The 26,355-nt window shown below is 43.4% G+C and overlaps 1 protein-coding gene across 3 annotated transcripts in view; it reads left to right on the forward strand.

Annotated features, from left to right (window-relative positions):
* Positions 1-26,355, forward strand: part of LOC106636987 (dipeptidyl peptidase 4 omega) — a 211,792-nt gene that overhangs the window by 137,923 nt on the left and 47,514 nt on the right. For all 3 annotated transcript variants that reach the window (XM_089592866.1, XM_014349597.3, XM_014349595.2), the window contains exons 3-5: positions 1,993-2,087; positions 4,495-4,569; positions 24,150-24,202. In XM_089592866.1, coding sequence (XP_089448992.1) covers positions 1,993-2,087; positions 4,495-4,569; positions 24,150-24,202 — 223 coding nt within the window. The remainder of the gene's footprint in view (positions 1-1,992; positions 2,088-4,494; positions 4,570-24,149; positions 24,203-26,355) is intronic.

Here is a 26,355-nt window from a genome sequence, read left to right on the forward strand (position 1 = left end):
CCAAAGCCAATCCAAAAGAGAATTAACAAATGGATGTCCCATTCGTTGTTACGGCAAAATGGAAGATGTCAAAGCGGAAAAAGGGGTTTTTTCAATCACTCAAACGTATAATCCTGAAACGTAGTTTATTGAATTGGTGAACAGGAAAACCTTTTAAAAGTACCGGCGAAAAATGTGGAGCTCCAGGCAACACCTGCTTTAAAAAGTACAATAGTTACTGCAGTAGAACGTGTTGGGTGATAATACTTTGTAATTAAAAGTTACGAAATTGTTATCCTTTCACGAAATTGAAACCAAAACTTACACAGTGCACGGTTAAACGAAAAAAAGGGGGGGGGGAGAACTTTGCAAGTCTAGAGTTGGGAAACAAAAATATATACAGTTTCGCAATGCAGAGTCATTTCGGAAAGAGACGAACGAAAAAAGAAAAAAGCAAGTGCAAAGTCGAAAACCAAGGAAAAATCCAAGGGAGCAAAGAAGAACAATGGCCGAGTGGCGAAAAACGCTCTCTCAGATTTAACGAGTTCGCTCGGGGCTTTTTGCCTTAATGGTACACTTCTTCTTCTTCTTCTACCCTTTCTTTCCCTTTCGTTCTCCATACACGCGGAACGGCGAAAAAACACACGCTCACACGTACCTAAACATCTAGTGCTGGTAAAATAAAAAAGGTGATCCCGCGAAACGATCACAAGCCGGGGACGAAGAAGAAGACCAGCATTTCGACGCTTACGTATATATAGAGGGAGATGGGTGTTCGACTTACCTATCATCCGCTCTTCAAGGGCATCATCATTGTGGGCTTCACTTCATGAGCTTCAATGGCTGTTTATGGCCCCTGACATTCACCGAGTGCTCCCACGTTAAATCTATAGCGATTCCATCGTAAACTCGGTCTCCAGGGCTTCCCATCTCATAAAAAGTCGGGCACATTTGGGATCATTCATAAATTCCACCCCCAGAGCATGACATGATAATGCTTTTGAAGGGACCTTTAGTTGTGGTGTAAGAAATGGTTATCGTTTCCTTTGCAGTAAGATACTATGCTGATTACCACCACTATAGGGACCAACCAACCAGTCAAATCGTAAGCTTTCATATCACGGTAAAATCGAAAAATCTAGTCCCACGAAAAAGATCACCGTGTATACTCGTTGGAAAACACACGAATTAGCCAATGACACCCCGCATCATCCACACGTCAAAGGCCGTGGCCTTAAACTGGTGCGCGACAACCAACGCTCGATTAACTTTCTCGCTCTCGACACCCCACACTCGGCATATCATACATGCCAAATGAGCGCGAGAGACACACGAGTAACCCCATCCCCCGAGTGTATATACATGTACGTACACGCGTAAGGGGTATATACTGTTATTAGTGCAGTAAACTCACGCGGGAAGCCGGGCCGTCACACATGTACGCACGCGACCAGGGGGATTACGTAACCTGTTAATATCCGGATAAGCCGAAACGGGCGCACGCGACAGCCAGCCAGAGGCGATGCTTGTATATGTACGTATATATATACTGCGCGCCCACGTCATGCATTGATGTTTCGACATTTGCATGGGAATCCAGTGCCGCGTGCTGATTTCACGCTCCGGCAGAGCTACTGGCTCGGGGTGGAGGTGAGATGGAAAGCGAAACGACGGCGACTCTGTATCAGCCGTACCTTAGAAGGGTGGATTATCCATGGGGGAGGGAAGGAGCTCAGCTAGATGTGGTTACATATCTCTCCCCCGGCTGTATTTGTCATCGCTGGTAAGCGAGTGTCAAAACGAGCGAGCGAACGTACGTGCATGGGGTTGAATAAGCAATTGCGCGCATACGGCTGCGTATCAATTATATTATGTGTTTTTAAGGGTGGATCGGACGAAGAAAACGAGGGTTAGGGAGAGAGGGAGAGAGAGTAAAAGTTTGCACTGGAGTATACCTTTAGCTTTGTGAATAATCGTGGACATTTTCCATCCCCTGTTTTTTTGTTTTTCCAGGGGACGAGATACTTTACGAGGACGAGGGCGGCAACTTGATGATCTTCAATGCGTCTTCCCGACAGAGACGTAAGGTCCTCGACATAAGCAATACCGTAAGTAACCGACTCTGTTTTTTAACGTCCGGCCCCTCTTACCGATGTATATAGTTGCTGCTGCTTTTTTACCCTAACGTTAATAGAGAGTTTCTGGAAGACGTATCTCTCTTTTTTTTTTCTTTTTTTTTTTTTTTCATGAGACTTGTTGAATCGAGGCGAGATAAGCTGTAAGAAAAAATGAATTGTGTGCTTTGAATGTACATAGAAACTAGTTGAAAATAACTTAATTGCTTTTGTTTTTCATTTTTTTTTTTAAATGTTTTATTTTTATAATCAACCGAATTGATAGAAACATTTTCTGTAAGTGTTACGTTTTATGAAATCAAAATTTTTGCAAGTCTAAATTAGTACGGTTTGTTAGCAGAATATTTATGTATAGCATGTGATAATATTGTCAAGTCGAACATGTCGAGACACGATGACTATCAATTAATCACTGATTTTAAACCTATTCTTCAATCCGTTTATCCAATGGTCACATTTTCGAGAATACTGGATTTACTGTGAGCTTCGGTACTTTGCAATTTCATGAAAGTAATGACGAATATAATGGCAAGTTATCACGTTTGTTTGACACATACAGGAGGGCAGATGAAGTAGGTGAGGTCAAATATTATTACAGTTTGCACGGAGATCGCGATAAGCTACTGCTTCGGCAGATTATACGGCCCACATAATATTATATACAGGTATACCTACGTACACCACCGCCAACAAACTCCTCTAGCAGCATGTATCCGTACACATGACTCCATAACTACCTACGGACCTCCAAACTGACGTCACTCGTGAAGCAATTCCGTTAATTACCCCACCGTTTCGGGCAATTTCGTTAATGAGCGTTTCAATTTCTAAACCCAGGTCAAACTTCTATCCCTCGTGTCCCGTACTTCATTATTATGCTTTTTTTTCATTATTATTATTCCTGTTATGACTCTCCTGCGAGTCGTCTTATTTCTTCTCCTATTTAATGTTTTTTCCAAGTGCAAGTTAATCTGCATAAATTATCAACTAGAACTCAATTGGGACATCAAAGTGAAAGTTAATTTTTTTCAATGAAATAGTAACGCTTCTCCAACTGAAATTTCAAAAAAAGCTACTATGATGTATTCATAGGACCTTCTTTTCCGTAAATAACGAAATTACCCGATCTCATCGTGAGTTACTTCGCTTGTATTTTTTTTTTTTTTTTTTTTTTTTTTATCGACTTTCCAGTGCACCCTGCGTCACACAACCTGTCATTAAATTATAAATTACCTCGATGCCGTTTACCGCGTGAACTGCATAATCAAGAGCGCGAGAGTATGCGTGCGTGTGTATACAGGACGAACCGCGCACTTTTGACAATAATCACCCCGTTGAATTTGACCCCCCGACAGCTCGTTACTCCCAAGAGACTTGAATTATGCGCGCGAGAGATCATCAATCGCGGTTGTGTGCACAACCATTGTCGTCCCTCCCTCGAGTGGCGCGCCAATTATTACCCCAACGCGCGCAACAGAGCCGTCATTTTCCACTAATAACCGTAAAGCACACTCGTTACCCCCTTTTTTTCATACACGCGCGCTCGATATCTCCGTTACGTCGAGTAAGTAGATCAGTGTTGTTTTTTTTTTTCCAACAACTTCATCCTACTCCCCGGGCAATCGGAAAATAATTCACAAGGTACTTGGCACAACTCGGCCTCGTGATAAGTGTTTCACGCTCGCTCTTCCGTGATACATGTGTACATGCCTCGAGTGTTTACTTACGCACGAGTTGTTCTCTCCGTTAAAAAGTGGTAAGGTTTGTCTCTGTACATACCTCCTCTCGCACCTAATCTCGTGCAAACACGGAAAGCCGCGAGTATACGCACACACATCTCTTGGTAAATACCAAATTATCCACGTGTGTAATCTCCCGAGCCACCTCGTTTACCCTGCCAGCTCCGTTCTCTTCCTTTTTTTAAATTTTTTTTTTTTGCGGCCAGGCGCGCTCTCCAGTCGTACGCGTCTACCATTTGCCTTAATCAATCCGCGTTAACCGCGGAAAAGCTGCTACGTACAACTCAACCCACACGCGCGTACCTTAGCACGTGGCCGAGCTTTCGCGGTTACGTGCACCCTCTACACGTGCACGCAAACACGCGCTTACCTCGGCTCGTGTTAAACTTTCAGGCGGCCGACTACTTTGGCACACCTGTAGCAGAGGCGTTGCTCTTACGGGGCCCTTTCGCCGAGTCGTTTAATTTTTACGAAGCCCCCACCCCCTCCGAAACCAGCGGGACTTTTTCTTTTTTTCTTCAAGTCGGACGTAGAAGCACAGAGACGCGACAGTAAATACGATACGAGCGACCGTAAAAAAAAGGGCTCAAATTTACAGGATTGAGTGCTAATTTTTTCCACCCCCGTGTTTTCTGTTACAGCCACTCATCACGAGCTTCTATCACCAGTTCTCGGCGGACCGCAAGTACCTGCTGTTGGCTTTCAATTACCAGAGGGTGAGTACACATATACAGTTGTATCGATAGCTGCGGTCCTCGTTATTTCTATATTTACGAGGGGGGGGCTACCGAGGTGGGGAAGAGGCCATTGCCGCCGTCTGCACGTATATATAGGTTATACTGGGAGCTAACGAAAAACACCCGCGGCTATTGAGGTATTTTCATTGGCGTTATGGCCCGTTATGTTTTTAACGGCGTATAATGAAATTTCACGGGGTCGAGCGCTGGATCTGAGTGCTTGGCTCTCGGAATTTCGCTTCTTATCGGGTTGGTTGGAACAGCTTTTGCCAACTGACACTTTACGGGAAACGATCGAACGTAAAGAGTTGATGCTGGCATCAAGCTATACCTCGAGAATTATTGCAAATTAAGGACAAATGTGGGGCTCGCGATGATAAAGATCTTATAGATTTTTTTTTCTTTCATTCGAAACAAATTCGCAATGGCAACGGTGTAGGACTACAGACGTTTATCCCCTGGAGATGAGTCAAACGCTCGAGTTTTACGACAAAATAATAATTGTCAATCCACCGGCCACACGAAAGTAAATAAACACGATGGAAAAACATTGCTCTGGTGTAAGGGGCTGTGGTATAAGTTGTAAGCTTTTGTCCCGAGTGTAAAACACGAGTACACGGTTGCGAATGTTTTGCGCGCAAAGCCACAGTCTGCCCGTGGTAGTTGCAAGAACACGCTTGTACTCTTGTATGATATACCCTTGTGCAGTACTAGACTGTATACTACAGCTGTTCTCGGATGGACCGAAAAAAGCGAGTGTTTTATCTACCAGCGCGATAATGCGACTCGTGTGGCGGAAAGTGCCGTGGCTCGTTAAAACGAGCTCTCTCTGGGGGGGTACATACTTTGGTGTGTTTTGGTATTCCAACGCCTCGTTTACGACCAGCTACGAAAGAAAGATTATTAGATCCCCCCCCCCCGCATTCGGCGAGAAAGTCCCACTTGTTAAAACTACGAAATCGCGCTTCGTTAAAAGTAGCGCTGTGCGCTTGGTCGCGTTAATCCCCTGATTCCTTTGGACTGTTCGCGCGGCTACGTGTATACTGCAAGTTTAACTGTCGCAGCCGAACCATATTCGTGTAAGTTTTTCGGGAACGAGCAAGTTTATGGTGCCCATGTCGTAACATATAGGGGAGCTGCAGACGCGGGCCCCGTTAAGCACCGGCTAAATTTAATTATCCATTCCGCTCTCGCGTAAAGTCGCACTTTCACGTTAAAACTTTCACAATGGGTATGTTTCTTCACCCCCACCCCCCTTATTGCAGTGCCAGGAGTCATTATGGATGAAAAAAAAGTTTGAATTTTTTTTTCATTTCGAAGCAATCATCATAGGGGTTATTGCTGTTCTCTTTTGGTCCCGGGATGACGTAATTTGTCACGATACTGGAGAGTATCCGACAACCAATCATGCCGCAGGGAAATTTGTTGGGTATCCCCGGAATCAAAACCAATCTGGCAAAAATACACAAACAATCATAGCAAAAGCACGCGTCAATCACTTTGATACTGATATGTAGGTAGTAATCGAATATTCTAATAAAATTTGTAAGTAATCGGAGATGATTGCCGAAAGTTGGGCATCATTGGTACGTACAAGGTATATATGTATATGTATGTTCCCGAGCGCAATTGCACGAATGGGATGCATTAAATCGAGGAGTGCGCCCAGCTATCCCATCAGCATAGTAATAGTCAATTGATGAATCGACATGTTAACGATGAACATCGGCCTCTCGGGCTCAAGCGCTTCTCCATCGACGTGGTTCCGCGAACTTTGAAGTTTGCGAGAGCGCATGTATACATATATATAGCTTTCGCGTCGTTAAACATCATGCCTATACCTGTAAAAGCATACCACTCGGCGAGTCGATCAATTAAAGTTATGGTATGCAGTTCGGTTGTCGTTGTAAGTACCTATCATAGCCAATAGCCTTGAAGCTGCAATATCAAAAATCATCGATACTAATTTGTTGACGAGAGCAGCATTTTATCGTGACATCTCCTACTTCGTTTTCAACAAGTATTCGTTTTACATCGAGAAAAGTAAATCGGAGATAAGCTAAAAATTGGACTAATTTGAGATAAAATGAACATTAATCGTTTGATATATCTCACGAACAATAGTACTTTTACCCCTTGTCTCTACTCCAAATCATAAAACAATCCACTGCAAAAAATATTTTATGTACGTCAATTCCTCGGTTCCAGCAACACTACAAATGAACCTTCGTTTTGCATAAATAAATACACACACTTTACGACATTCATCTACTCGCGCGCATAAGTAGGTATGTATACATATACGCTGGAATCGACGTAAATCCGTTAATTCGTCGACGCCGTTATTGCAGGACAACCCACCTGCTCTCGCTCGCGTGCTCAATCTCCCCACTTTGTATTAATCCAGGAGTATCGTGCCCGTTAATAAACCAAAGTGGAAGCCCTTGCTCGCGCGTGTAACGTTGCCAAGATAGCCTGCGTGCGGCACGCATAATCTCTCGGCTGGACTTATTTATGCGAACCATATACATATGTACACAAAAGAGGACGAGCGCGTTCGTGCGTACGAAAGCAGCGCGAGGATTTCCTCGATCAAGTAAATAAAAGTGCGGGAGCGTTCATCCGCGAGCCACGGAAACGTCGATCACGTTTCGCGCGCCGTCGCTGATTAAACTTTGCCCCCCCCCCAGTGCAACATGTCCTGGCGGAGCAGGGAGAGCCAGAAGTCGCATGTTGCGGCCAATATTACGTCGCTCCGTATCGTTAACACACCGTATGAATTATCGGTGTGCACCCACGACTCGCTTAAGAATCTCCCGAGATATGCTGGTGTTTTTCGGGGCCCGCCGTGTGTATACGCATTTAACGATCGCCGTTAATATCCAGACTCACGTGGGCACCGCGATACGACCCTCATCAAATGTACATTACCCCTCCTTTTATGCGTACAGTTATTAAGGCCATCTTGCCAAGCGCGGTTATGATGACCCCGATAACTCACGTTTATGTGTATATACATATATACATACATACCCACACGTGTCCCAAGGAATTTCTTATCTTTGCTCGTTACTGCTGGACCCGATCGCCCCTTGTGTGCATGTGTCGTTTGATTCATGCCGTTCGATAAAACACCGGGGGGGTGTCTGTTTGTTTGTTACCCTCTTCGTTTAAAACATTTCGGGGTGATTCGTGCGACCGTAGCCTCATTTTCTAATGTATCGAGTCGCCGGCTGTTGACCCGAGCTGTGCAGCTCTTGTATATTACAATCGGCACTCGTGCGCTATCGTCGACGACAACAACAACGTACCCGTGCACCCGTAATTTGGCCCGCGAAAACTTTTTCCAATTTTCAATCGGCTCGAGAAGAACCTCGTTTACCGGGCTGCTCGTGGTCATTGTAGCTGCTGACGGAGTTTCGACGGGCGATGTTTGTGCCTTTGTTTCTCGGGAGCTTTTCGCGCCGCTGTGCGCCTTTTTGCTCGCGCTTCGAGGATATTCATTGGGTTCCGTCTCCATTGAGTTGTAGGAGAGATGACTTTTTTTTCTCCCCCTCCCCCTTTTTTCACTCTTTACGGTTACGGACGAAAATGAGTTTGGCGCGGAGGTGACGTTGTAAACGGATATCGGGGGGGTACGTATAACGCGAGGTAGTTGACCTAATTATCGCGAGTTCTGAAATATGATGTTGTCAGTTTCACGGGCCACCCAAGGTGTATATACAATATCTATGCACTCGTGCGTAGGTATATAATCTACCGCAGTAGCAACCGAGCGCCAACTTGGTTAGCTTAGTTAGCAAAAGTTATTGCCTGGTCAGCACAATTTATATTACATTATACATGCAGTGGTTAGATTGCGCGATCCGTTTAAGCACGCATCGCTCGATTAGAGACCTCCCGTTCGACAAATGTATGAATTTTCACTCCGATAAATATGTGGAGCATCCTTAATAATTTACGAGTTTTGGAGATTGGGATTTTTAATGGTTGCTTTGAACGGTTTTTTTGCTGATGCAGTGTGACTTTTGAAACAGAGAAGCTCGTCCCACTAGAGTAAACAAAGAAAAATAATTGCGATTTTGGTCATACAATGGCCTCTTGATAACAAAGACAACATTTTGTGTGACCACACATGTCACAAATCGACAAATTTATGGTTAATGGAAAAATAATTTTCTAAAGTCAGCCATAAAATACGTTGGCAGTTTGATGAATTTTTCATTGAAATACCACGGTAACATTCGCGACAAAATTTCCAATTTAACCTTCGAAAATGATTAACAGTGAAATGTAATTAAAAACTTGATTAAAACTTGATCAGAATGAATTACGTTTTTCCAATCACGAAATAAATGTCGTGAAATGTTTGAAGTACTTTTTCGATCCAATGTTTATTTCAGGTCATGGAACGCAACTCTTTCGTAAATAAAAAAAAATGCAATTTTCTCTCTCATTACCTTTCAGCACAATCAATTGAAATCTTCGTTAGACTAATGGCGAAAACTGATACATCGGTAAATGTCCATAAAGCAGATCCCAAGGAACATTGTACAGTCCAAAACTTCATAAACTTTCAATTTTTCCACCCCATCGACTACAGTCTGACTAAACGTCCAGCGACTACACGCGACCCCTGGCAAAATCTACAATCGCGCTAATAGATGGAAGCTAGAGAGAGAAAAAAGCTGCGAAATAAAAAAAGGAACTCGAGAAGAGAAAGCGATGCGCAAACTGGCGCGCGAATTAATTTCCTCGCTCGAGTTTCGCGAGCTCCGACAGAATTTTACGTCCGCGCGTAAAACTCAATGCCCCGCACACACCCGCTCGTCCCCCACTTCCACCCCTCGACTTGTCGTTCGCGTACGTGTTTACAGCACCAATCTCAGTAATAATGTATTACAGCGCGTCAAGCGTCCCACCCGCCTTGGGGCAAACTCATTTAGGAAGGCTCGGCTCCCCCGCAGGCTGTTGCTCCCCCGTATCCATCTTCCAACGCGTAAAGTTTTAATTCAGCGTGACTCTTTTGACTCCTTTGCCAGAGGGTGAGCCGGGAACCCCCCCCCCGTCGTTTTGCGCGCTGCTCACAAAGTCGCGAGAGCCCCGTATCCGGCGCGGATTAAGCATCGCCTCTTTCAGTTCTGTACCCTTTTTTTCTTAACATATCTCTCTTTCTCTTTTCGTTTTTTTTTTTTCGTGGCAGGGGGTTGTTTGCGCCTCTGCTCCCGAGGCGAGATTCCGTTTTCACTCTGCAACTTTTTTTCCTCGCGGCCGACCCCCGTTTTCGCGCTTACGCGTTTCTGTGTCACTTTATCCGCGGAGCACCTCTTCAAATCGCGTCGAGAAACATGAGTGCGAAAAATGTTGCCCCTCGTATCCGACCGACACTTGGAAAACATATACTTCCATCATCTCGCAATGATGTTTCACCACCTCGAGCTCGACTACAATAAACACCTACCCCGGTTTCGTTATAATGTATGCCAGGGGAGAAAGGTAGAGGGGGGAGAAAAAAGGAAGGAGAGCGTACCGCGCGACGCGGAAACTCCGAGAGCAGCGTTTGCCCCGCACGTGTGCGCCAACGATACGAGCCAGCGCGTGTTTTCACTGATAATAGGGGACAACTCCGTCTCCGTCTTAATTTAAATTCGCGGGACAAGACGCGGTGGGCTCGCGCTAATTGAGTCAGCGTTCCCGCAGCTTGGGTTTGATTGTGTGTTGATATGCTAATTGAGTTTGCGACTCGGGTTCGTTCTTTGTTTGTTTTCTTTTATCTCCGCTGGAAAATAACGTGTGGAAACAGAGAGCCTTTGATGTTTTTGCTGATTATTCGTTCCGATGGACGTGGTTTTTCTCTGATTCGGGGGTGGAAAACTCTTGTGCGCGTGATAGCTACAGTTGTTTTACATTAGTGATCTTCGTGTTTCGCAATAATTTTTACTCATGTATTTCAATTTTTAATGTAAAAAAAGTACCCTACGTATGATGGAGACGTTTGATTCGTCTACTTTCGTCTATATTCGTCGAGGAAAAAGTTTATGGAAAAAACTGGCAATTCACAACTAATGTTATTACCAGTGAAGATTACGTTATCCCAAGTGAAATACGCGAAATTCCGGCTTCAACAAACTTTAGTCGTTAAATCCGTAGCAGATGCTGCGATGTTCTCCGTATGTGTTCCAGAATGTACATATATAAGATGAGGTGATTTCGTTACGCGACTAAATTAAACAAAAGCATGTCCATCCAAATAATAATTTAAAGAGTCACGATGTCCTTAGAAAAAAAAATGTACTGAAAAACTTTCCTTCCACTGCTTCGCTGATACGTGTACGTGAGCACTTATTATTTTTACAAGAAAGTAAAGCTCTTACACGTGGACTCTGGTCCGAGATTAAATTATTCGTGTAAGATACAGAGTCCACTTTAAATGAAATACGAAAGACCGTGAATGTGAAATTTAGGGAAGCAAACCCATAGAAGGGTAAATTACCTTAACGAATCACTTGGGCTCATGAATGAATGAAGGAAGAGAAAAGGTTCCCGCAAAACATATACCAGCAATTCGTTCATCCGAGATACCACCATTGTTCAGTAATAAAGCTTTCGGATTAATTTTACAGAATCGTGTATAATGTACTTTTATCTTGTCATGTACTTTAGCTTATTTATTTGCGATAATAAAGCTGAGAGTACTGTACATGGAACAGTTAATATCAATCAAGCTCCCTAAAAGTAAGTCGTACTAGTAGTTAATGCCCCCTTCAATATTGGTACTGATTTTCGAGTGGGGATTCAAAAGGGAAATAAATTAAAATCAGTAGTACAACTCATGGTATGTGCTGACAAAAGATTAAATACACATCAGAAGTTTATAATCCTAGTACGATAATTTCGCAGTCATCTAAGTTCAAGATTTTCCAAAAACTTTCATTACGTGAATTTTCAATAGTTAGGAAAAGTTGTAGTATTTTGACTTTTATTTAAAAGTTGTACGCGAACATTTATATTAGAGTTAGCAATAAAAATGAAGAAAAGTCATGCCTAATAATAAATGACTGATGATAGGATAACCCAGCTCAAAACTTTTTCCGTTTCGGTAAAAAAGCGGTTAAGTAGTGCAACTCAACGTTCGATCAAACATGCGATAAACTTAAGATATCGTCAGTATGCTAGAAAATGAAACCTTTCAACAACCAAATTACATCAAGTGTCCGAGCAAGGGTGATGGTATTCCATTCGATGGACTAGAAAATAAGTTTTTCAACCTTAGCGATGATTTATCCTCTTGATCGAACGGCTATTCAATGACACTGTAAAAAAAATATTTGATCAATCGTCATTCTAACATCTACTGAACATGTATAATAGTAATCTAAATGGAACGCTTAGTTTATTGTACAGTCAGTTTTTTCTTTTTTTTTCTTTTTTTTTTTTTTATTAGAAATATCGATCTTACGAATAATTGGCTCACGATGATTGAGCACGATACAACGCGATGATAAGCTTGTAAACGTCAGATTATAGATTGATGAGATAATTGTATTTGACAGATTGGAACAATGAACAAGAAAAATATTTAATACAAAAGCCCTTGTTGTTGGGGATATCGGGATTTTTGTCTGCCATCCCATACGTTGACCTGTACTACTGAAATGCTGAATTGAATTGTTCAACCTCGAACAAGTACACGAATGTATTTCAAGTCGCTCGTCCAAGTATAACCCAACATCACGCCAAATAGATTGATCAAACGTTGTCCTTTGACTACTTTTATGAGCCATATTAATTAAAAGTACCAACACAATGCGCTGCGATCCTTTTTCACTGTTCACTAGCCACGCAAGAATACAACTTAATTATCTCGAATAATAAGCCAAGCTATAGCATCAGCAACAACAACAACAACAACAGCAACGAAGCTTAAGTTGGCTCTCAATTATCGCATTCAAGCTCATCACCAACACCATAACCGCGAGTGGAGTAACGCGAGCGTAATCAACTCTAAACTGCCTCTTGACTCTAAGCCCCCCTCGGCTCGGCTCAGCGTATGCAGAAAAGCCAACACTCGCAGTTCAGCCCTTGTGTTTTCCCTGTCCCGTAAAATATCCGGCTATGCGCTCCCATGCACACCCACACATTAAGCACGCAAGAACCACTAAAACGCGCGACAGTTGAGAGTCCTGCTGTAATTACATACGCAAGCAGGGCTGAAAAGAGCATGGCGTTATAACGTACACGCAGTTGGCGAGTATCGGGCCTCACGTCTCGCAGATAAATTCCGCGGTAGTCCCGATGAGGAGGGGAAGAAAGAGTCGGGCTGTCGTAGCGCCCAGCTATTACGTGGCTCGTAAATGCGTCCCTCCGATCGTGCGTCTCCCGCGCTGAATATGCATATATACTATGCGCACCGGGAATTTTGTCCGCTCCCCCCCCCCTGTCGATATCCGAGTGCCTCTTTGGCAGTGTATAGACCACCTCCTCTTTCCAGTCTCGAGCATTGGCGATCGTTAGCGCTGAGGGTACTACATAAAAAAGAGAGGTAGTTTGGTGGAAGATGAGGGAGAGAGGGGAAAAAAGTAGCTGCTGACACTGCACGTTACGCCCTGTCGAGAGCTTATTTTGCTCCCAGTCGATGTATAATATGTACCTGAACACCGAGTATCCAAGAATTATGATTCTGCACAGGGCATGCGTACAATCTACACGTGATATCAATATTCAACTTTGAGTGGGGAGTTGTATAATTATGTTTCCTCCCCTCGGATGTCCAAAAGAGGGAGGTGAAAGAAAAGGTAGGGGGTGAACGTGCATGAGCCATCGGGCGAAAATCGACTCTCATCTCTTCTTCGCTTTTCCCTTTCCTGCGGGGGAGCTTGATTTATTTTTCTCAAGGCCGCGCTTCTGGTATCTTGCCAAAGACGAAAGGGGACGGAGGAGCCACCGAGTTTGTTTTCTTCCACTCCGCGTCGGGTTTGCTCCTCCCGACCGGGTGCAGCTGAATCAGAGACCGCCACTGCCACTCCGGCCCTATACACCTCTCCATGGGAAATGACCTTCTCCCCTTTTTTTCTCTCTGTATTTTCATCTCTCGCTACGGCTTCTCCTTCCTCTTAAAGTCCCGAGAGTGGCGGTGTAGTGAGTCCTCATCAAGCCGGGAAATTGAACCGGCTTCCGTCCGCTCCCTCGACCCTGGAGCTGCTGCCGGCCGCGTTCGACGACGAAGAAAAATTGTTTTTATTACTCGTCGGCCGTTTCCAGGACGCGCTCGCCAACCTCCGGTAAATTAGTATTTATTGCGCACTGCCCCGGGAGTTCCGGCAACTTGTACTTTTACTTGGATGAGAAAGTGGATTATTCGACGGCTCAGCTTTTCCCGCGTCTTGGCTCCCCCAGCTTTTTTCCCCCCGCTCGTGATTAGCTCCCTCATTAGATTCGTACTTTGGGACAGCTAATGCTTTGTTTGTTCGATATAAATGCTCGAGAACTAGATTTGCTTTGGTAAAGAAAAAAAAGGAGGATTAACGAAAGGTTCGTGAATTGCTAATTAAAACTATTATATAAGTCAAAAGGCAGTTATATAGGGTACCCGAACATCATCTCATCAAATTGCAATTAATATTACGTCGATTTATCGAGCTTCCCGGCGTAAATTTAAAATCGCCCCCTTTCCGTGTATCGCGTGCACGCCTTTGTGTGCGCATCATTAAATTTGTTTGCAATACAGGCATAAATTTACACTGTATCGCGCGCACTCGCGAAAAATCGTGCTGATAAACACAGCTTATCGCGTTTGCGTTTAATGTATTTAAAATTTACGTGCAACATGGATGTGGGCAATTGTTTGCATAAAAAGAGCTTTTTGTACCAAATACTCATTTACATTTTAAAAATGTATACACACATTATAAAAAAGCTGTACAACGCTTTTGTGCGCACGCAATTTTTAATTTTACCCCCGATTGCGGAGCGAGCTTTAACGCGATGTTTTGTTCTACTTATTGGGGATTGTAAGAGCTCCTTACCCGTGAATATGCAGCATTTTTAATAGAACTCAATTGCGAACTTTTTGAAGAGTACACATACATTTAGTAACAAAATTAAAAAAAAAGCGACCGTAGATCTTTCAGTTGACGTAGTTCAGCTGGTTACTATCTTGAAGTACGACTATGAGCTCGGAAGTTTTTTGAGATCTTTCTCTCAAGGCTGAACTTAAGAATTCACGACTAGTCCCGAAAGGGGATTATGAGGATAAAAGTATATATTGGAAATTATGCTCAGGATTAAGGTCCTTAGTACAGTGTTATCGGAAAAAAATTAAATTGTAATACACATCTAACAAGAAAAGTTCATTAGAAAAGTAAAATCAATAGTACGAGGTATTTTGTTGTATTTTCGTGATCGTGTGATTAAAATTTAGTACTGTACTTGGCACGCAAATGAGCATTTAAGATTTGCGGCACTTGTTTAGATATATTTTTGCATCAACATTAATATTTTACTACTATGTAATAAAATTGTTTATAGTTTTTAAGTTATGATTCATTAGTCATTTTAATTTACATCAAGATAAACAGTAAAGAAAGGTAATTGGAAAAAAAAATTTTCATTTAAAAATTTTAGATGAGATTCTATATTAAGTACTAAAAATTATTTTCATCAAAGTTTTATCAAGCTAAGAACGAAATCGTATAAAAAGTTTTAGTTCAAATAAAAAATACGTGAAAGTACACCGCCACAGCAGATCCTGAAATTTGTTTAAACAGCTGGCATTTCTATCGTAGGCACCTTTCACAGTGGCTCTTTTTTCAATTCATTCTTCGTAATCAGCATCTGCGAGCAAGCCGCTTATCCTCGAATCGACTCGAAATAATGAAGGAAAAAAGGGGGAATGCAATATGACCACCTGAGCTTTAAAAGTCATTTAATTTACCCCTCTAGTAGTATAATAACGGGAATTCATCTCGGCAGATCGATCGCGTAATTAATGTGCACCTCAAGGAGGAAAAGAATCCCTTCGATGAAAATGATTTCTCATCCAGCAGTGTCTCGAGGGAGCTATTTTACATCTGATTTTCAGCGTTAGCAGCTCATTTCGAAGACAAACGGCGTCCGCGCGCAGATTTTCACTTGCGGCCGGCACGTACGCGATGGCCTTCGATATTTCACCATCTTCGGAGGTGCCGCGTATATGTACCTATATATATATACATAACCCCGAGCAGCTAAAGAGCCGATTCTCTAAAGTCTACGGAGCCAAAAGCAGACGGGATAGCCCCACGGTCGTCCATCTTTTTTAACGAGCAAGCAACGTCGATTTCGTACCGGGAGTCACGAGTTCTTTTGTGCGTTGGTCCACGCGCTCGTTCATTCGAGCCTTTTTATATATGTTGCCACCCCCAACTTTTGCACTCGGACGGCAGGTCAAGCGTATTTCTTCCCAAACGTATCCCGCCGTGAGCTTTATTCTCTATTTAACGGAGCAGTGACTTCAGCTTGAAAAGTGAAAAAAGCTCGCGGAACAAAAGCAAGCTTTTGCATTTGAGAATTCACGTCGTTAATAATCTTCAGCCCTAAAAGAGATACAAGTGCACGTTCCAACGAGAGAGGGATTTGTACAACGTGCTCGCAATGTGTGGGAAACGTCGGTCGAATTACGTGGCTCTGAGCTGAAAAGTAAATAATCCATTCAGGCAGATCCACTCCAGAAATTAGTGAGCACGAAAAACAAAAAAAACCACTTAGCGCACTCCAATGATGAAACATGTTTTAGAGAAGATGACCGAGTGCCGGGATGAGCTAATGCGTGCTATGAATTCTTTTTTTTTTTTTTTTTTTACCTTTCAATGATAATTTATTTACTTGCGTGCTTACATGCACTACAGAGAACTGAGTCATAATAGTATTTAAACATTTTTTCTTTTTTTTTTTTCAATTTTACACAAATAGTTGTGTTTTTTATGATAGTGAAATACATTATACCTAGAATCTTAATAATTTAATTTAAAATTTGGTAAAAATTTATGTAAAAACTTACATACAATTTATTGCAAACTAATAACTCGTAACGTATGGATAAATATTTATTTTTTTCAACAAATTAAATTTTTTTTTTTTTAAACTAATGAAAAATTCTAAACCCGTTAGATAACTTTGAAAACCCTTGAAACCTGTTAATATAACTAAATTAAAAATAATTTTCACGGTTCGTAAAATTTGAAACTATGTTTCAGAGCTTATTACAAAACTTTTTTCGCCACTGTTTACTTTATCAATCTACTCTTTTCAGAGGATTAAAGTTTAAATTTTATAATTACGTATGCAGAGAATCACAACATCGTCAAGTTCTATCGTAATCCTTGTTACAAAAATAAACTGTGTCCAACAAAAAATAAAAATTATTTTGATTTCAAAAAGATTAGGTTTGAATTTCTGCTTTGCTCGGTGAAACTACGCTTCATTAAACGTATTCCAAACAGCGTTAGAAAGTCAAATGAAATTCCACTCCCCGTAAATTCAATTCCAATAAATGCGTAGTACACGTACACATTCATACATATGTACATACACACACAGACACACATGTATGAATTTCGAGATGTATTAAAAAACCAAATCAATCGAGAACAGTAAAAGGGAGCGACTCCCTATCTCACTGAAAACCACCCCCCTTTCCATTTCTTTATTTCTATCTCCATCTGCCTTTCTCTCCCTCTCTTGCTCTTTAAGCGTGGCCCATCCTTTGCTGCCTTGCATTTGGAAAATGGCATTTGAAACGACAACCGCGCCCTCGACTCCACCGCATTTTATGCAAAATTACTGCGCACAGCCATCGCCCCGTTACCTGAACTCACTCAGCAGAAGTAGTCGCGCAGTCTTCAGGCCCTCCCCGCCCCTCAAATACATATGTACCTATACACATGCACACGCGTCTTCCTACAACTAACGATGCGATGCCGGGGTCGACTTTTACAACTCATCCCACCGCTTTCCAGTGAAAGGTACATGAAACGCCACGTGAATACCACGTGCGTACGTATATATTTATTTATTTATTTATTTGTATGGACCTATCGTCGTTACGTCTCTTCGATATCGGCCGCTATTCATCCGATCCAAATCAATTCATCGGCGAAGCTATACCGTTACAGCGTTAATCCGGTCTTTCATGTGAAAAAAAAATGTTTTTTCTCGACTTTCAATCGTAAAATGTTTATCATCTAAACGACCAAGATCCGTTAAATGATCAAAGCTCTCTTTGAGCTTCGTTTCCTTAATTTTACAAGCCATTTGATGTCACACCCCGTAGTAGCTCAAACGCGTCGAGCGCAAATCCCTCGGCGTGACCGTGCGACTGTCTCGATCAGAGGGGCAAGGAAAGCTCTGGGGCGTAATGGCCAGGAGTATACACGGGATGAACGTCACTAGGAGCTCGGTCGTAATCACAGCATCGGGACATCGCAGTATACACACAGATGATACTCTCTCACAGGACTCGTGATTACCTTTTTCTTTTGAGATGATTTCACTTTGGTTTGACCTACTTTTTGGATGATGTTGGATTCGTGTTTTTTTTTTTTTTTTTTCTACAAAGACAAAGCTTGTGTCACAGGAGGCAGGCGAGAATTTCAAGATTTGCGCTTTTCTATGAAATATAAGCTATGTCAGATAAGCTGAAATAAGAAATATTTTTGTGAGCACAAAGAACGTAAAGGACAATGGTGAGAAAAGAATGAGAGACACAATCAAAATGCATGAGAGTAGAGGAGCAAATGTTTGGAAATAATGTATAATAGATGCGTCGACGTCGAAAAGGAGAGAAATATACCGTACGTGCCCCTCCAGCAAAAGAAAAAAAAAAAAAAAAGTCACCAGATGAAACGGGATGCAAACGATGATATGAGGAAACAAAGGCTTGTATTTTTTTTTTTTTTTTTTTTTTTGATAGCGTACCATTCAGCGAAAGAAACGTTTTTTATACATCGCCTTTTCATAATTACATCGCGTGATACTAAAATAGTTAAGAGTTGGGCATGATACAGTACGAATGAAATGAATAAATCTTCATGCCCGGAAATACATTTGCTTTTTTAACATTTGTGTCATTGTTTCCACTCACGTTATACACGTAAAATTTAAGTGTTTTAAATTATATACGCGTGTGCAAACTAGGTATTTCGTATACGTAAAATATATAAACTCGCGGGTGAGCGATAAATTTGAACATTAGTCACAAAGTTACCCTAAAATGGCTCGTATAAATTCACGAAACGTTTTGCGCATGCAGCACTTGGAAATGAAAAAAATCCAATAATAATAATAATAATAATAATAATAATAATAATAATAATAATAGTCATAACAAACGAGGGAAGCAAATCGACGACCGAGTGCTTTAAACTTCGTTTCCATTATTTATAGCCACCTTTTTTTTTTTTTTTATCTCTACACGCTACTCGATCAACACTCAGTCCCCTCTCTTTCGATGAAATTGAAATAAAGCTGATAATAAAGAAATACATCATAACCAGAGCCGAGAGGAGCGAGCGAAAATAAAAGCTTGTCTTTGGTTTTGTTGAAGAGCCAAAAGTGTATGTTGTAGCAATTGATGCGGAACCATCGGTGTACGCGGTGGGCAGTAACGTTCGGCGAATAAACGATGCGCATCGACGACGCCGGGGCACAGTGACTTATACACGAGTGTCAGGGGCAGAGGTGGCCGGTGCACGGAAACCCGGCACGTAGTAGCCCACTTTATTTTCCGCGGGCCGTGTCCCGCGCCAGCGATGCACGACAGACAGAGGAGCAAAGGCCGCTACCTGCACGTGCGCCTCGCGGTGGTGCGGTCCGGAGGGGAAGGGGGTGTCAACGCGGGTGGAAAGCTAAGCGGTGGCGTTCTGCATTTCCAAGGGGCGAAATTAATTTGGCGTTCGAAATGGCTTTAAAAGCCACCTTGCTGCTGCCGCCTAGTCAACGGTGCAGGCGCGAGACCGGAATGCTCAAGGAGCTCCCTTAAGTGACTCGAGCCGACGCGCGGAGGGAGAGAGAGAGGGGCTTTTTCGCGAGCGGTAATTGGGCACGCGACGCGATTCCGCAATCGCATGTACGAAACGAACCAAAGAGCGAGAAGTACAGGGGAGGTGAAAGCGACGGTTATGCGACTAACAACGCCCGACGCGCTTGTAGAATGTGGGTTTGTGACGTTTATGTTGCAGTTGATGGTGGTTTATAAGCGGTTTCAGGTAAAACATCGCGAATCACGAGGGTGGAAATATACATGAGATATGATTCACCCGATGCGAATTTATAATTTCTTTTTATCGAAAAAATTCCAGGCATTGCTTTTATTCGCTTGTTTGCAATTTTATCGCGTGAAATAAATTAATTCTATCGTGGGAGGTAAAAAGCGTCAATGACCAAAACAACTGTGAAAATCGTAAAAATAGAAAAAGAAATGGTAACGGTACGGAGTGGAGCCGGTAATCGCTCAGAGCTCGGGGGGGAAGGAAATAAACAAAAATCACATGACTGGTGGTACCGAGCCGCAAATCCTATCGGCTCGCGGGTAAAAAGCACAAAGCCTCCCTCGGCGTGTTCTATATACCTTATACCTTGGATTCGTGTAAAGCCAGCCAGCCAGCCGGTGCACGCACGCATCCTGGCGAATCCAATATAATTCGCGATTATACAAAGAGTCGGCTGAACCAGCGGAACCGAGGTGATTCCGAAAGCAATGGAAGACAGGAGGAGGGGAAGAGGCGTTGAAAGCGATTATCGCCGTTCCCGTCGCGCGTGTGAATCCGCCCGTGATGCAGTGGGATGGTCGTTCAAATTGAAAATGAATCGAGAAACGGGGGGAAAAAAATACCCCTACCGGTGTCCACTGCTTTTTCGGGGTGGCAATTTTATTTCTTGCAGGATTTTCCGGGCAGTTCTCTTGTAACGAAAGAGTTGAGGTAATACATTTTTTACGGTCCACTATTCTCTTCGTCAAATGTTGCGTACTTATTTCAATTTGACGACCTGAAATATGAATTTTCATCGAAAAGAGATCTATTTTACTGGATATTTTTATCTGTACTGACGATTCCTGTAACTACGCCAAAGTGGACGATGGAGTTCCTTAATTGGGCACAACCCAAAGTTTGTAGAAAACACAGTGGAGTTATTGTTTAAAATCTTGAGTTGAAGTGTTGATAGAAAGAAAAAATTTAAAAAAAGCTCGGTGTCTCCAAATACTCTTTAAAAACTTCAAACGTATTTTGCAGTGCAAAAACAGCTGACCCGGAGAAACATTTTTTCTCCCCTTAAATTTTTTATTTTGATTTTTGTTGGGAAAAAATTAGTACTCATACCTAATTATTGTTAGTCCCATCATAACTACGGTATGAGAAATTTTCACAAAACGATCGAGTCGTATCCGTATTGAGTCCTTCAAACAAAGCTTCGATCCAGGCATTTATATATACTTGCGCGCACACGCGCATCCTCTCTCCCCCCAACCTCAGCAAACGCGTGCCCACTGCAGCCGTAATTTCGCGCAATCGGCCAATCGAATCCAATTTAGCTCCTGCTGCCTCTGTACATTTGATTCTCTAATCGAGGTATCGGCGAACGAGTGAGCGAGCCCCACACTTCCAACGAGGGAATTGCCGATCGACGACAGCAAAAATGTTAATTGGTTAATTTTCCCCTGATATTATTGTCAACTCGCGTACTATCGGCTTCCATGTGCAACGAGCTCGGCCACACTCTGCGCGGAGTAGCTCAATAAGTACATTTTTTCATCAAACGATTGCCCGAGGCGTTTGAAGCATACAAAGCTTTCGACGTGCACTCCGATTGACCGGCAAATTATCCCTGTTTTCGATAATCACTGTACTTCTCTCTGGATCGTACGAACGAGTGTTTCAAATACCAAATATTGCTTTGCAAGGCAGCGCAAAAAAGAAAAACAACTGATAAACACGAAAAAGAAAATACGATCTCCCCCGTATACGTGTAAGCTCGAAAGCTCTCGAAAATAGATTTTTCCACGCTCGCAGCCTCTTCGGTACTATTGGCAATATCAATACCGATTTTACAACTCTTTGAAAAAATATTTTTCAAAAAGTACATCGTGGCACAATAGCAGAAAACTCGGAATTATCAAAGGTACATTTATTTTTAAAACCATGGGAGCTTTTTTTGCTACATCGCGCGTCGAGAGCACATACAGAGAATCAAATTCGGATCGACCGGCCTCGAGATGGAGCGCCGAATGGAAACCGAAAACCCCCGGAGGAACCCGAAAAAAAACACCGTTGGGAAAACAACTCTCGGCAGAGCATCGGAAATTCCGGGCGATTGGTCGAAAGCCCTACAGCGCTCTGGCTGACCGTGGGGAAAAAAAAATTATGTAAAAATAAAAAGGAAGGAAAAAATCGAGCACATCCACGCGCCAGGCACGGAATGCAGATACCGTCGAGGCGGAGGGGGAGGGTCGAAAGAACAAAAAGCACCCTCGATCGATTCCACCCCCCCCCCACCGCGGATGGCGACAATGATTCGCACCGCGTGAAAATGGCGTTATTCCGATCCTTATCGCAGCTCGGCGACGTGATTTATGGCGCGCCGCTGCGAAAGAGTTAATGGAGGCAAAATAGCGCGCGCACCATGAATCCTTCGAGCTCACCGATCCAACCCACCCCCTACCCCCCTCGGCAGCAGCAGCTCCAGTCCTGCACGTATCGACGAATATTATTGATGATCCTGACACACCGTAGCGCCCCATATCTCGTAAGCTTTAAATTTATTGGAGGGAAATCGGTGGGCCGCGTTTATCTGGCGCCGCCATCCCTCTCATTCCTCCAAGGTTACCATTGCTTATTAATAATATTTTTACTTCTCAAAGTTTGCCCATCGATCTGCGCTCCCTCGCCACAGCGATCCCAACACTTGACCCCCCCTTTTGTCTGGAATATTTTACTCGTGAGTAAGCCAGCAGTTGATTAAAAGTATATCACGGCACCGTGAAATTCCCTCACTCGAGATCTCGTTAGATCCTCACGGTCCCCCGGCTCCGAGGATCGGTGTAAGACACGCGGTGCACAAAGTTTTCGTCTGGCAAACAAAGGAGCGAATCCTCGTTGGCGCGCATGCAAAGGAAGAGCTCATCGGCAAACAAGCACCCGCGCTGAGAGCCGAGGAAAATGAAAAAAAAAGTTTTTTTTCCGAACTTTGCACGTTCGCCGTCTCTCTGTTTCTCGTATGCATACGTGCGAGCAAACATTTAAATTCGGCGTCATCGTGCACGCAACGGCAGCTGCCGTACGTATCGCATTGACGCCGTGGGGCTTTGGATTAAGCCAACGTATACTTTTAATTGAAAGCGCTGGATAAACCAAGCCTGAGCCGGGCTGGTAAAATATGAGGGGATGAATTGTATTCGCGCGGAGTTGAAGTAAAACGACACAAAGGAATGTTTCGTATCGTGCAGATAATTGACGCTTCGCTGCAGGAAACGCGTATTTTACTTTCATAAATTAGGTAACACGTGCTCTGCACGATTGTTTTCATTTTATTTTTATTTTTTTCTCTTGTTTGGAGTGAATATAAAAAAGTATCCCAACAGTCAGTACTCCTTCTTCAAATGGTTGAAGATCTGTTGAGAGCTCTATCAATTAATTTTCAAATCAAATAATTTAACATTGACCGGATCTTCGACATGACTTTCCATATTCCGATCTTAGCGTCTATTGGATGAGTTTAGTGAGTTGTATATAATTGATTTTAATTTAAAAATTAGTTGATCGAGCTCTTAATATATCATTTATTTGCCTATTCAACGAAAATCCATCCACGTTATTTCTTGTACAATCGACCATTCAAAAATCTAATCAATTTCATTCCTTATGTGAGCTTGCTCGTATTTTATGTGTGCTAATGAGACTTGATGGATTTTTAATTCAGAAAGTGATAGTTGGAAAAACATTATAGTCTCTCGAGTAATACATCACGACGATCGATTAAAAATACATTAAAATGGGAGTACTGGCATCTTTTTGTCACATACGCAAAAGGAAAAAGATCAAGACGTAAGTATCCATTGATTCATCCCCGCAACGGAATATCTTATACAAAATTACAAGGGACGAGATAAATGCACACGTATATTCGTTCGCCCACCAAAAAGCAATGAAGGGTTAAATTGAATCAGTTATGATAATACCTCCTCGGGTAATAAGAAACGAGAATGGAATTTGCGACGAGGTCTGGAATACTTAAAAAAAAAGTTTCCGTGTCATTCCGCCCGGGGACGCGGCTACTGTGCTCAGAGAGAACCCAGAGGCTTTCTCTCGACACCGCGGAGGAAAAGAAGAAGAAGAAGAAAAAAAAAAAAGGCTTGCGCAGTAGCTTTGGTCGCCTAGTCTGAGGACGAACCGGTGCAGGGGTCGGTGTCATATTACGAAAATGCACGGTAGCGAATTTCAATGAGAATAAAAAGGGGGTGGGTGAGGGGTTGAAAAAAAGCTCAAAAAGCCACTCAAAGGTGTCGTTTTTTTCTCTCTCTGTTTCAGCTCTTCCGTCACACGTTCCTGGCCCAGTACAAGATCGTGAACCTCGAGACTCTGTAAGTAAACGAGCCGCGACTGCTCATCGCATTCACTTATACACCTCGTAATCATATTTCAGACTTATTCCACGCGAACTCTGGAAAATTTAGATTTGCATTTTAATCCCGAAGACCACCACCACCGTTGAGCGCAAATTACAAACCGTACCCGCACGCGAATTTAATCTAGCTCTTTGGCCGAACCTCTTGTACAAACGCACACACCCACCTTTTCGCCCGGAGGAGCAGAGCGACAGAGGTTCCCCCTGAGAGGCTGGTGTTCCCCAACTTTCTCCCGTCCGTGCAAAAATACGTGTACACTTGCGTAGGAAGAGTACGCGCCTCGCTTCGTCCCCTGCCGTTTCTTAAACGACGTTACGCCTCGGACTTTAATTTTCACTAATTCCCCCGAGTTTATTTTGCGAGGCCGCGCGCACCGCCGATTTATCACTTGAGCCCCAGAAATGACTTTTCCGCGCCGGCTCTTCCCCCAGTGCGATTCCGGAACCAATTTTCCAAGACGACGGCTGCCCCCTTTGATCCGAAATTGCGCGGGAGACTCGTCCGGGAAGGGTCAAAAATTTCGTTACCCTTCCTCGAAATGAACTCGGACTTTCTCATGGAAGATCAAACGCTCGGGGGCGTTTTTTTCCGGTGAAAACGGGAGCTTCGAATCGATCGAGCCAAGCGGAGCTTTGGTACAGGAAAAACACTAATTCCCCGGGATCTTCGTTACGAAAGAGGGACGGCCGTACTTAACCAACAGCCGAGGATAAGAAAATCGGCAAAACACGTTGCGAGCACCCCTACCTTCCGTCATCCCGTTTTTTCCCCCTCCCCCATCGAGCTCCTCCTCCTCCAAGGAAACGAGCGAGCGAGAACACGTACACACACCCGCGTCCGTGCCTCACTCATAAATCGTCTTTTTCGAGGTATAAGCCGGCCGGAGCTGCTGCTGGTGGTGGTGGTGGTGGTGGTGGTGGTAATAAAGGTATAGTCCGTGCGCGGGGGAAGGAATGACCATGACAGCCGCAGTGCGAGCCGTTATTGCACCGCCCAAGAGCACAGAGAGCCCGTATCTCAGTTCCTCCTTCGCCCGCTTCTTCTGCCGCTGCGGTTCGCAAGCTCCACTGTTCTTGCCATCGCTTATGCGAGAAGACGAGCTTGCGTCTTGTTAGGGCGGCCTATTCGTTGTTTTGGTGTGTGTACCCCCGTTGCTAACTTTTACTGTGGATATTACAAAACTGCGCTTTTCTTTGGAGATAATGACGTCTTTAAGGTCCGAGCCTTTGATAATTTCATCTCGAGATGTCATTTCACGTTGATGATACACTACGTACACTGTAGCACTAAAAAGCAAGTATTATGAAACGGCAATCACATCGGCAAGAGAAAAAGACAGACTTCGAGTTCGATTTTCCAACAAAACGGAATGTTGAAAAAAAAAAAAAAAAAAAACAAAAACAAAAATAAAAAAACAGGCCACCGCCGTCTTTATTATTTTCCGGAAAACATTCCTCCCGACCATGTAATTTTCTCGTAGCTCGCGGGCTCCCTCATATATTAACCTCGGTATCAATGTCTTCTTTGCAGAAATAACAGACGCGGAGTAGATACACGGCGCAATGCAGATGGAAATATGGTCCTCCTCTCGAAAGTAAACACCTCGATGGCCGGTGGTGCAGCACCAGCCAAGCGATTCGCGGCAGCTCGTTTTCATTGGCAACTCGACACTGCGCTATATGTCCCATACGGAGCTCGCGAGTATGAAAGAAAGAGCCCTCGTTTTTCTTGTCCGAGGATTCGGACCTCGAGAACCACCCCAGAAAGGAGGTTAAGCAGCAGGGTGTAGGTAGCGGGACAAGTGATCCTTTGCGCAGGAATTTCCAGGACACCGCAGTTGTTATCCTCTTTTCCCATATTCGCGCTTATATCACCCATACGAACTGCGAACTGCACTGCAAGATATATTGCACTGTACATGTATGGCTTCAAACGTCCCACACGTACGACACTTGTCGCGCGGTACAACGTCTTGGAAGCTATACCTTCGCTTGCAGTCGTACGACTAGAGGTACACGCCGAGCGAGACAGGCGTACACATATTATGTTATCGTCACTGGCATGTTGAGCCCATCATAAACCGAGAACACATCCCCTCTGATATACGT

This window comes from Copidosoma floridanum, unplaced genomic scaffold (genome assembly GCF_036245765.1).
Source record: "Copidosoma floridanum isolate Cflo_tuat_1 unplaced genomic scaffold, Cflo_Japanese_pri ptg000019l, whole genome shotgun sequence".
NCBI classification, from domain to species: Eukaryota; Metazoa; Arthropoda; class Insecta; order Hymenoptera; family Encyrtidae; genus Copidosoma; species Copidosoma floridanum.